This window comes from Etheostoma spectabile, chromosome 9, assembly GCF_008692095.1.
Source record: "Etheostoma spectabile isolate EspeVRDwgs_2016 chromosome 9, UIUC_Espe_1.0, whole genome shotgun sequence".
NCBI lineage: Eukaryota > Metazoa > Chordata > Actinopteri > Perciformes > Percidae > Etheostoma > Etheostoma spectabile.
In genome coordinates, this window is record NC_045741.1 from 32,872,615 (window position 1) to 32,884,969 (window position 12,355).

General features: G+C 40.5%; 1 protein-coding gene across 1 annotated transcript in view; it reads right to left on the reverse strand.

Moving 5' to 3' along the window:
- Positions 1-12,355, reverse strand: part of LOC116695372 (inactive N-acetylated-alpha-linked acidic dipeptidase-like protein 2) — a 483,781-nt gene that overhangs the window by 177,739 nt on the left and 293,687 nt on the right. The window contains exon 11 of the mRNA XM_032525593.1: positions 5,931-6,077. Coding sequence (XP_032381484.1) covers positions 5,931-6,077 — 147 coding nt within the window. The remainder of the gene's footprint in view (positions 1-5,930; positions 6,078-12,355) is intronic.

Sequence of the window (12,355 nt, forward strand, 5' to 3'; positions counted from 1 at the left end):
TGTGTCTACGTTGTGACAATGTAACTTTGTCATTAAATAGCGCAAGAGGAGAGTGTTATCGAGGAGGGGAGGTACCATTATGTGATAATGCAGGTAACTGCTCTACCTATCTCCAACAGGATGTAAGACCTTTCTCCTCACAGTTGAGTTCACCATCTAAGATACATCCCTGGGCCCATATACAGTCCCTGACAAATGTCTTGTCGCTTATCTATTTTGTAGAAACACCTGCTATTAACCTGACTTTTAATTAATCAATTGGTGTAAGAAATAGCTCATATGAAAAGCTAAAACCCTCCCAAATGATGTTCAATGCATTGAAATTAATTAGTTTCACTAAAAAAAGATTTATTATTTAAACAAGACAGAAATGTCAAATTTTGGCAAGACAAAAGTTTTGTTGCCTATACATAAATTGAACAAATTTACTACAAATACTAAAATATGTCAGCAAATTAAATAGCGGTGCTGTGAGATTCAAATGCAGCCTTCCACCCTGCAAATCTCTCGCACACCCCCATACTGGATGTAACCCCAGACCATGATTTTTCGCCACCAAACTTCGCTGTTTTCTGGGTGAATCTTGGATCCATGCGGGCTCCAGTAGCTCTCCTGCAATATTTGCGGCAACTGTGGTGTAATTCAACAGAAGATTCATCTGAAAAATCCCCTTTCTTCCACTTCTCCAGCGTCCATCCTTTTAGCAAGCTGTGGGCCTTGGCAAATGCCACACGGTTGTTCAATTGTCTTTTGTTTAGTGCTGGCTTCTGGGCACTGATTTGACCATGGAGGCCATTTCGAGCCAACAAACGGTCCTCTCGAGTAGTTGTCTTAGTGGGTCTGCCTGACCTGGGCTTGTCATAAACATCTCCAGTGTCTTCAAATGTTTTTTTAATCCTCTGTACTTGACGCTGAGACCTATTGAAGGTGTCTGCCACATCAGCAGTGGATCTGGTCTTCAGCCTCTTGATAATCAAAACTTTAGTCTCAGGGTGTTTGCAGATGTCTAGTTGCAGTTGATGTGAAGGTCTAGTGTACTGGGGTTGTTTTTATACACACCTGAGACCTAATTGATCCATTATTAGTCACAGGTGAAGCTCATATGACAAGGCGACAACACTTATGTCTTTGCAAAAATTGACTCAATAGGCTTTACCAAGCTGTGAATATTAGAATACTTTTTGACAGTTTCTTTTTGCACTGAAACATTATTACAAAAGCTGTTGGGATTAAAATAAGCCATTTCTTGTAAATAAATCTTGATTAGAAATATATTTCAGCGGCACTTCAGGTCAATTTGTACACAAGCGACAAGACTTTTGTCAGGGACTGTACACCAAGCATCTGAATGTAGATTATTTGTCCAAACTGATTTTTTTTTTGTCAGAAAATAAAGTTAATAAAATAAATAAAACAAGAACCAAGTCCACAACATCTTTGCTGCATGTACTATTGCAAAAAAATTTAAAAAAAGTATGCAGCACTATTATAGCTAAGCAATTGAAAAATAATGGCCAATTGGAAATCATCATTAGGACATAGGCGTATAATTTGAATTCAGGATCATATTTTAGCATTTATAACCTAGATTGCTCCGTTGCCGACGGAAATTCCACCGGATTTCACTCATTTAGGCCGGATATCCATTGCCTTTGGCTTCCTTTGTGTTGGCATTTTAAACTCTGGTGGATTTCTGAGGACTATGGTTCTCTGCAGGGTAACTCCAGACAGCTAGCTAGACCATCTGTCCTATCTGAGTTTTCTGTTGCATAACTAAAATGAGTTCCTTCCCGAGGCATTTTTGCAGAGGCACAGCGGCTTTTCATGGTGCTTGGCACCACCCTCTCGCCAAGACGATGCGATTGCTTTAAATAAAAAGGTCAATAAACCAGAGCACATTTGTCTCCCATCCCGGGATGCTGTGTGGACTAGCTAGACGCTCGTCCGTAGCGCTGTTCTTTCAGCCTTCACACTGCCGTACTGCATTGACACACTGCTGTGAGTCCATGAACATGGTAACTGTCTGGTTAGTTCATATCTGAAACAGCTGGACAGTTGAGTGTGTTAATGAGCAAAATGAACGTTGTTGGTGGCCTTATGGCTACAAACAGGCTTGGTAAAGAACGACATGCAAACGTACTGACAAATTCAGTGTTGTAGCAGAAAATAGAGAGTTCTCTTCGCTTCTGCAAACCACAACAACCCGGTGCAACCAGGACAGGACAAAACAGTGTAGAGTAAAAGAAAAAAATTGCCGGTGCCACACAGATGTCTTCTTAATTTATAGTTTGATTTTTATTTTTTAAGGTATATGACAGTGACTAACGTTTTAATGTAGAGTTACATCTTCATCAGAGTCCTTGGAGAATGGACAATGGAGCCGTTGATAAGAATCATCAATCAATCATCAAGAATCATCAATTGTGTGATTGTGCGTAAAGGGGGCGTTGGCTACCTGAAGATACCCCCATCTCAACCAAGGTGCTACACTCATTAATAAGTCATTAAATAGGTGCCTACAAACAGGTCAAAAGTGAATAACAACAATGTTGATAGATAAGAAGCATGACATGTTTACAATACAGTGGGAATAGTGGTATATTCATCTTAAAAGGTCCCATGGCATGGTGCTGTTTGGATGCTATATATAGGCCTTAGTTGTCCCCTAATACTGTATCTGAAGTCTCTTTTATATAACCCTTAGTTGTCCTCTAATACCGTATCTGAAGTCTCTTTTATATAGACCTTAGTGGTCCCCTAATACTGTATCTGAAGTCTCTTTTATATAACCCTTAGTTGTCCTCTAATACCGTATCTGAAGTCTCTTTTATATAGACCTTAGTTGTCCCCTAATATCGTATTGGAAGTCTCTTTTATATAGGCCTTAGTGGTCCCCTAATACTGTATCTGAAGTCTCTTTTATATAGGCCTTAGTGGTCTCCTAATACTGTATCTGAAGTCTCTTTTATATAGGCCTTAGTGGTCCCCTAATACTGTATCTGAAGTCTCTTTTATAAAGACCTTAGTGGTCCCCTAAAATCGTATCTGAAGTCTCTTTTAAATAGACCTTAGTGGTCCCCCAATACTGTATCCGAAGTCCCAAAATTCGACCTTGCTGCAGAACTACAGCCACTAGAGCCGGGCCCACAATGAGCTTTCCTTGAGACATGGCATTTCTCTGTCTGTAGCTACTGAGGAGGAGAGGGGTGGAGGGTGGGAGTGTGGCCTTGACCAACTGCCACTTTGCTCGTTTGAAAGCCATGATGTCTCTCTCTCATGGGTAGGCCAAATTCTCTGGGCAGGCAAAGCAGAGAAAGGAGAGGTAAGCTTGCTCCTTATGACCTTATCAGGAGCAGGATTCCAGATCGGCCAATCTGAGCTTTTATTTTCTCAAAGGCAGAGCAGGATGCAATTTCTAGCCACTGGGGGACCATAGGCAGGCTGGGTGAACACATATCAATGTTAAAAAACCTTATGAAGTGAAATGTCCATACCATGGGTCCTTTAAATACTATATTTTGACATACTTTTACTTTAGAGAAAGCAAGTTAAATTAAATTCTTTGTTTAGACATAGAGGTTGTGAAGTGTCAAGTGTATGTAAATGCTTCCCTGCAAAGGGATTCATTAATGATATCACCACCCCTGGGTGGACGTGTAATTTTTTTTGATTCCCTAGAACCTCAGCGATGCAGGGGAGCCATTATTGGCCTGCTTGTAGTGCCTTGCCATTGCGTTGACGTTTAGTTTGGCCTATATAGGCCAGTCCACAAGGACACTTTAGAAGGTACACTACGTGCATACGGTTTCAGTAGATAAATGAAGAGATGGGGTATTTCTTGCCAGTGAGATATGGGATATGAGAATTGTTTTGCATTGGTCGAGTTAAAACATTGTGCACAGTGACCACATTTATAGAAACCCAGGGGTGGGCTGGGAAGCCAAGTGGTCAGGGGTGGGTTGGTCATGTCTGAGTGGACCAATCAGTCATGATGTTGTGGACACGCCTAAAAATAAACCCGGGCAGCTTAGCACAGATGTCTGTGAGCGTAGGGTCACTCTTCAGAGCATGCCAATGCTTGTGAATAACGTTTTTCATTCTTCCTACTGCTGGAGTATCGCAGGTGGAAGAAAGTACTCTGGATGTTATGTTTGACTTAGGTCTTTAATAATGAGGCACAATATTTATTTAGAGCCCTATCCCATGCTTTGGTAATGTCAGATTTAACCTTGTTCAAAACGATGTCCTAGATAGGCTGCTTTTGACATAAAATCAATTGTGGTGCTACAATTTCTTCTGACTTGCAGGAACTGGCTCACTGGTATATTGTGGACTAGATGAGGTGAGTGAATGCTGTCCACTCTTAACAGGGTGTTCAGGGTTGTGTTTTTAGCTAAGCTGGACCAGAGAATATCTCAGTTAAAGCAGTTGAATGAGGTTGTGTTCACACTCTTTTTTTTAAGCTGCCAGCATCTGTTTTACATTATAATCCTATGGAGTAAACCGTGTTTTCAATAACGTCTAAAAAAAAAAACCTACGTCAAGCGCTTTTTTGACAGCTGACCAATGACAAGCGGAGTAGCCAGACCTGTCATTTTCATAACAAAAAGAAAAAAATGGAGTCGGAGCACAGCATCCCTCATTGTTCTCTGTGAGGTTTGCTGGAAGTGAGATAATGTAGTGTTTATATGGAGTGAGCACTGCACCAGACCTTTAAATGCTTCATTGCTTGTAAGAAATAACCAAAGTTAGAGAGGAACCAACTTTGAAAGAAACATTTTTTTGTGCTGTCCACCGAACCACCCGCCAGTCAACCTAGAGGAAACACTGATTACAGTTCCCGATTCTCAAACAACATATAGTACAGTACAGCTTTCCTTGTGAAGAAGTCCATAAAGAACAGTATGTTGCAATATGTACAGTATATGACTTCTGCTCGCTCTCTCTCTTAGCTTTCCTAAAGTCAAAGTAAAGAAATGAAATAATACAGGAAATGTGATTTTGGAGCTTGGCACGGATGTGTAACACAGCAAGTTTAGTTTAAAGGCTATTAAGCTAATGCTATTGTATGCATACTGGGCTTTCCCCTAATAGACAAAAGCATATTTATGCATTTGAATGCTTTTGATTCAATTAGATTTTCTTTTTCCTCCTAAAGCCAGTGCTGCAGATTTCACCCTCCACTACCTATTATTTTCAGGTTTTGAGGATGCCTTGAGGGCGGATATACATCATGAAGCTATCTCGCACTAATTAAGCTCAAAGTTGCCGTCCTAGCCAGAAGTTCCAAATTTGAGTGGGCCGACTTAGCGCAGGCTAAATCTCTGTTTCCACCCCAAGGCAGTACAACAAACATCAATACTGCATTTTTAATGGAAGTAAATGGGGCATGCATAATTTGTAAGCTCTGTGATGTGCATGTGTTGCTTGTATAGAGGCATAATCCATATTGCAGTGTGTCAAGCAGAGTCTAAATAATACTATTCGTCTTATAGGCTGCAAATGGTGATTATCTATTCCCAAATGTGTCAAAACTGGACAATTCACTGCAGTGACAAACTGTTGGTGCCTTTAAAAATAACACTTTTCCTCAGCATATGATACACACAGACAACTGACAGGTGTGTGCATTTTCACCGAGCAGGAGTTTTACTTCCAATTAGGAGCTAAAGATAAAACATAGTGGTGTTAAAAGTGGTGGTCCATGGCAAACTCAGCAGTTTATCCAAATAAATCCATTCACAGCTGAGAAACAAGGTGTGACTGTGCCTTGCATGAATTAGAGTAGCTCCTCTGCCCTTCAGTGAGCATACACATTAGCATAAAACCCGTTTTGAAAATTGAAGGTCACCAGCAGGCAAAATGAGAGCAGAGGAAGTTTAATAAAAAACTAAAAAATAAGGAAAACATTGGTGTTTTGGCTTGGGTACCTCTTCCGCTTTGGTCTGCTCAAAGGCAAACTCCATGGTGGGCACAGCCAGTTGGTTGGCGAAGAAATTCACATCTCCAGGCAACTGCAGCGAGCTGACGTTGGGTCCCGGGCAGTTCCCACCACGAATGCAACTCAGCAACTGTCTCTAAGAGAAAGGACAAAAGATGAAGAGAAAGAAAAACACAGTGGGATAAGAGAAATTCACTGGTGGAAAGAGAACAAAGATACAGACAGGGGTTGGTAAAATAGAAAGGCACAGAGGTAAACAAGTTGCCTTGTTCATTAATTAAATGAGTTCTAGATAAATCTTGGCTTCTGTCTGGGACTGTTGCATTAATGCTTCCTTTTAACACTTTAACTGCCTGAAATATCAGCTTATGGTTCATGTTTTACTGACTCTATAGATTTATAATGGCAAAGAAACAATGCATTGTTTGATAGCATGTGTTTATAGCTTGTATTAGCATGTAAGTTAAATTAACAACAGAACAAAATCAAATTTCACCTTGGAGGTTAGTATTCTTCACAACAAATTGTAAATACCCCAATTAAGATCCTGGTGTTTTTTATTATGTCTGTGTGCGCAAGTGTGTTGGTGCACTGGAACGTATCATATCTACAGAAAAAAAGACATCATTTGCAAATCTTGTTAACACTTTCATGGATTTGATGCAACTAAAATATAAGTCATTGTGTTATTACAGTAATATAACTGGATCATCTTTATTCAGTTGCAGCCCTTTGTTTATGATTAAGTTTCATTAACAAATGGCAGTTCACAGCTGTGTGGCAGCTGTGTAGCAGAACATTTTTTAGATTAAGTGTGACAGAAGCCGAGTGAAAACTGTGTAAACTATAACCACGCAGATGGTTAAAAAGTTTCTTAAATCAGACATGTATGCCTCCATCTCCAAACTACAGTGCAGAGTGGCGTCAGGAGGAGAATTAAGCTCTAGTTACAACAAAATAAAAACATAAATGTTAACGGATGATGCTCCAAACAATGAAACATGCTGGGCTGCATATAGCACTACAAAGATGGCCATTCCCCCCAAATAAACACTAGGACATACTGTATTAAAACTGCACAGAGGACATTCTGGAAAACATTAAATTGGTTTTGCTCGGGATGACCTCTAGTTCACCCAGTCAGAGTGTGCGCCCCATGTAGGCTGAGTCCTTTGCAGTGGCCCATGTTCGGGTCCGGACCTGCGGCCCTTTGCTGCGTGTCATCCCCATCTCTCTCCTATCATTCCTGTTTGTCTACTGTCACTATATAATAAAAGGAAAATATGCCCAAATAAATAATTAAAAACAAATTGTTTTGCATGTTGGACCCTAAACATAGTGTACTTTTGAGAAGTATTGTTGGTCTACTATACACTCTAAAAAACATGAATGACGAACATTGGATGATTTTGAATAAACACTTTTGTGAATAGTGAATAGTGTAATACAGTCTCAGAAACTAATGGTGACTACATTCAGTGGGGTTGGAAAGTTTGGGCACCCCAGGTAAAAATTTGAATTAATGTGCATAAAGAAGCCAAGAAAAGATGGAAAAATCTCCAAAAGGCATCAAATGACAGATTAAACATTTGTAGTATATGTCACAAAAAGTTAGATTTTATGTGTTTACTTACACTCAAAATAACAGAACACAAAAAACTTTTGGGCAACCTGCAGAGTTAATACCTTGTACTGCCCCCTTTGGCAAATATCACAGCTTGGAAACACTTCTTGTAGCCAGCCAAGAGTCTTTCAACTCTTGTTTGAGGTATCTTCGCCCATTCTTCCTTCCAAAAGTCTTCCGGTTCTTTGAGATTTCTGGGCTGTCTGTCACACACTGCTCTTTTAAGGTCTATCCATGGATTTACAATTATGTTGAGATCAGAAGATTGTGAAGGCCATGGCAAAACCTTCAGTTTACGCCTCTTGATATGATCCACCGTGGATTTTGAGGTGTGTTTAAGATTATTATCCATTTGTAGAAGCCATCCTCTCTTTAACTTCAGGTTTTTCACAGATGGCATCAAGTTAGTGTCCAAATTTTTATTGAATCCATTTTTTCTTCTACTCGTGAAATGTTCCCTGTGCCATTGGCTGCAATACAACCCCAAAGCATGATTGATCCACCCCCATTCTTAACAGGTGGACAGAGGTTCTTTTCATTAAATTCTGTGCCCTTTCGTCTCCAAACGTACCTTTGCTCATTGCAGCCAAAAAGTTCTATTGTAACCTCATCGGTCCACAGAACTTGTTTCCACAATGCATCAGGCTTGTCTATATGTTCATTTGCAAACTTCAAACGCTGATTTTTGTGGTGAGGACGTAGAAGACATTTTCTTCTGATGACTCTTCCATGAAGACCATGTTTGTACAAGTATCTCTTTATAGTGGAATGATGTACCACAACTCCAGTGTCTGCCAGGTCTTTCTGGATGGATATTGGCATCTGAAAACTCTTTGCTATCTTCTTATAGCCTTCTCCTGCTTTGTGAGCGTCAACTATTTTCAGTCTCAGTTTTCCAGACAACTGCTTAGAAGAAGCCATGGTGCTGATTGTTGGGGCAAGGTCAGATGAATCTGGGCATTCAAAACCTTAAGATTGACATCACCTGGTCTTTCCAGACGATGATTGAGAACAATCCATGACACTGTCAGGTCTCAGCTTTCCAAAGGGGGATGCAATAAACTCTGCAGGGTGCCCAAACTTTTGCAGAGGCAATTTTTTTGTTTTCGGTTATTTTGAAAGTGTAAATGATGGAAATAAAATCTAACCTTTTGTGACGAATGTCTAATCTGTCATTTGATGCCTTTTGGAGATTTTTCCATCTTTTCTTGGTTTCTTTATGCACATTAATACAAATTTTTACCTGGGGTGCCCAAACTTTGGAACCCCACTGTAAGGTTCAAATTGGGGCTAATGTTTTTATATATATATATATATATATCTTTCCACACATTTGATGGGAGTTATAAAAATGGTAACTGCATGTCCTTTAACCATTACCAAGTCTTGAGGGACATCTGGACCTCATTGGAGTCATTTATTTGTTTCTTTAAGCAGATTTAGGCAGTCTACCCAAAAATGTTGCTTACATATTCCGTAGGGACATTTAGTTGATAACCCAAAAGTTACTCTTACAAAAGGCAAAAGGCACATTTGTATGTGGGATCTAGTTCATGTATCAGTTCGTATCTTGTGACCAGTGTGGTTAGTGAAAGGAAATAGAAAGCAACCGTCAATCAATAAGAGTCTTATCTCAACTGTCCACATCTGCTGATCCCGCCTGAAGTCACCATGTTCTTCTGTCACATTCCATTTAATTAGTTTCCTTTTATCAAGGTCCGTCAAGGGGAGAGAACTCTGGTGTCCAATCATCCAAGCCACTGTCATTGACACACTGCTGTCAACCTTTTCTATTTTAGTTTTTCTAAAAGCTGTTGCTCTCTGAACATTGGCCGCCGCTGCGACACATTCCCACTCTAACTGAATGAAGAACAGTAAATAATACCTTTAACCTTGGCACCTGCCAGCATGTACTCAGAGCTGCAAAATGTATCTTTTTAATCTCACACTTTTCCATTTACTCTACCAAAAAAACTGGAAGGACAAAAACATTTAACTGCATATCAATATTCATGAAGGGCATTTCATTACCCACTTATGGCTAATTGTGGAAGTTAACAGGGTGGCAATAAATGCTTGTTCATGTGTGCACAATTTAAAAGTTGATTGAGATTCATAACAGGGAACTTGCTTGCAGAGGACAGACTTATCACAATATTGTTTGGTGTATCCAGCTTTCTATTTTGTTACAGCAGCCTATTGCTGTAGAATTCAAACAAATTGCTGTACGTGAAGTCCATAGTGTTTAAATCCCCACACAGGAAATAATTTAAATAACTAAAAAGTATTGGGTAATTAGCCTTTTTACATATATAGCCACCATGGCTCAACGGAGAAAAGAAAAACAAATTCAAAGTTCATTACAGGTGGTTGGGTATCTTTGTCCCCTTCAGAATTCGGTGGTAAAAATAACACCTAAATTAAAAAAAAGCACAAAACACCACTTAGCATCACAAATGGCTTGTTAATGGCTAAGGTTCATATGGTGAAATTTACATAATTTATTTGAAGTGTAATAACAATAATGTAATTTGCCAGTCAATAGCTTTTAAACAACAAAAAGAAGAAACAATAGATAGCAGAAGGGTCATTTACAACAGCAGCTTGAATTTCTAGAGGTGCTCTTGAATGCATCATGAGTTCACAAGTCCCATGTCGAAGTGTCCTTGGGCAAGACACTGAACCCCAAGTTGCCCCCGGTGCTGGGCATCAGAGTGTGAATGTGTGTGAGTGTTTATCTGAGGAGCAGGTGGCACCTTGTACAGCAGCCTCGGCCACAGTGTGTGAATGGTGAATGTTTCCTGTATGATGTTAAAACGCTTTGAGTAGTCGTTAAGACTAGAAAAGCGCTATATAAATACAGCACATTTACATTTAACTCAATGCACCATTACGTCCTGATGTTTTACAGCCACATGTTAAGTGTTTAAGCTAGCTACTAAATTAGTAACATTAAAAATTGAAACATGAAATTGAGCTGTTTACCTTTGAAAAAGTCAAAGGAAATCGCTTTGTCACTAATAATATATTGGCTAAAACCACAGACAAACAAAAAATAAGGGTGACCAACAGCATTGATGTTTGAAGAAAAAAAAAGATGAAATATCTAAATAAAAGGTTTCTGCCAGACAGTGACAATATATTCTTGTGTGTCTCATTAAACCTTTGGAAGATTGTGAACTGAACCCTGCTTTGTCTAGCAGCTGTTCTGTGCGTCTAATAGGCTGAAACAACGAGCCCCCAGGAACAGCGCCATGCTTTAAGACAAACATGGGCATTGCTGCCATTGGTGGAATTGCAACGTTTTTACAATAGACTTTAGGCGAAAGATACATCCATACTGTTTATGAATTACTAAATGTTTTTGAGTTAAATCAACTTACCAGTCTAAACACTTAAATAGTCCTTGCTTAAATCCTGTCACATCCAGTTCTCGTTCTTAGTCCATGTTTTGTTTGTTTCACTCTGTCTTTGTGGTGTCCAAGGGACGTTTCTGATGGATCCTGAGAAGGTGAAGGCGGTTGCTCAGTGGCCCACACAAAGACACCAGACATTTAAGTATGTGGCTGACCGACTTTATGATCTAACCTCTGTCAAAGTGCGATTCCAATGGTCTCCATCAGCACATCAGGCTTTTGTTCATCAGAGAAGTTTTTCCACTGGTTTTGGCTGCCTGGTCTAAGGTGTGGGTGGAGTATGCCCACAACACCCTGCCCTGCTCATCCATCGGCCTACACCACCTTCCATTATGCTTACGGCTATCAACCTCCGCTGTTTCCTGCCCTTGAGAAAGAGGTAGGGGTCCCCTCTCCAGTAGTATTGGTCAGACGCTGCCGGCACACTTGGACAAGGGCCCAACAGGTTCTCTTGAAGAACAGGGATTTTTACAAGAAACATGCGGACCGCAGGCGATCTGAGGCACCACACTTATCAAGTGGGACAGAGGGTGTGGTTGCCTACCAAGGACCTTCCTCTTCACAATGAGTGCCGTAAGTTGGCTCCTTGTTTTGTAGGCCCCTTCCTCGTATCAAAAGGTATTAACGCTGTGGCTGTGAGGTTGAAGTTCCCCAGGTCCATGAGAGTCCATCCCACATTTCATGTGAGCAAGGTCAAGCCTGTGAAATAGAGCGTTTTGGGCTGTATGCCACAACTCATCCCCCTCCTCCTCGTCTCATTGATGGGGGTCCCGTCTACACCGTCCACAAGCTTCTGGCAGTCAGGAGAAGGGGTTGTGGACACCAGTATCCGGTGGACTGGGAGGGTACGGTCCAGAGGAGATGTCATTGGTCCACTAGTAACTGGATCCTATCCTGAATTTCCATCAACAGCATCCGGAGGAACCTGGGCCGTCCGGTGTTGGCCTTAGAGGGAGGGGTACTGTCACATTCAGTTCCCATTCTTAGTTTATGTTTTGTCTGTTTTACTGACTTCTTGTTTTTTTTAGATAATCCCTGTTTATCTCTGTTTCAGGTCACTTGTTTTTCTGTCTTTGTCTACTTTCCCGCCTGTGTGATTGCCCCTCCTTCCATAACATTTGTCACCTGTGTGTAATCGTCTTCCCCTGTCCCAGTGTATATATACTCACCTTGTGTCATTTGTCATTTGCCAGATTGCTGTAGTCCCTCGTGTGTCTCACTCTTTTCCTAGTGTTTGTTTCCCAGTGTTTGTGTAGATCTCTAGCTTGTACTTTTGACCACGTCTTCTGCCTGCCGTTTTTGTAGCTTTGCCTGAATTGTTCTCTTGACAATAAAGCTCCATTCCCTTTTTACTCTCTGTTGTACCGTGACAAA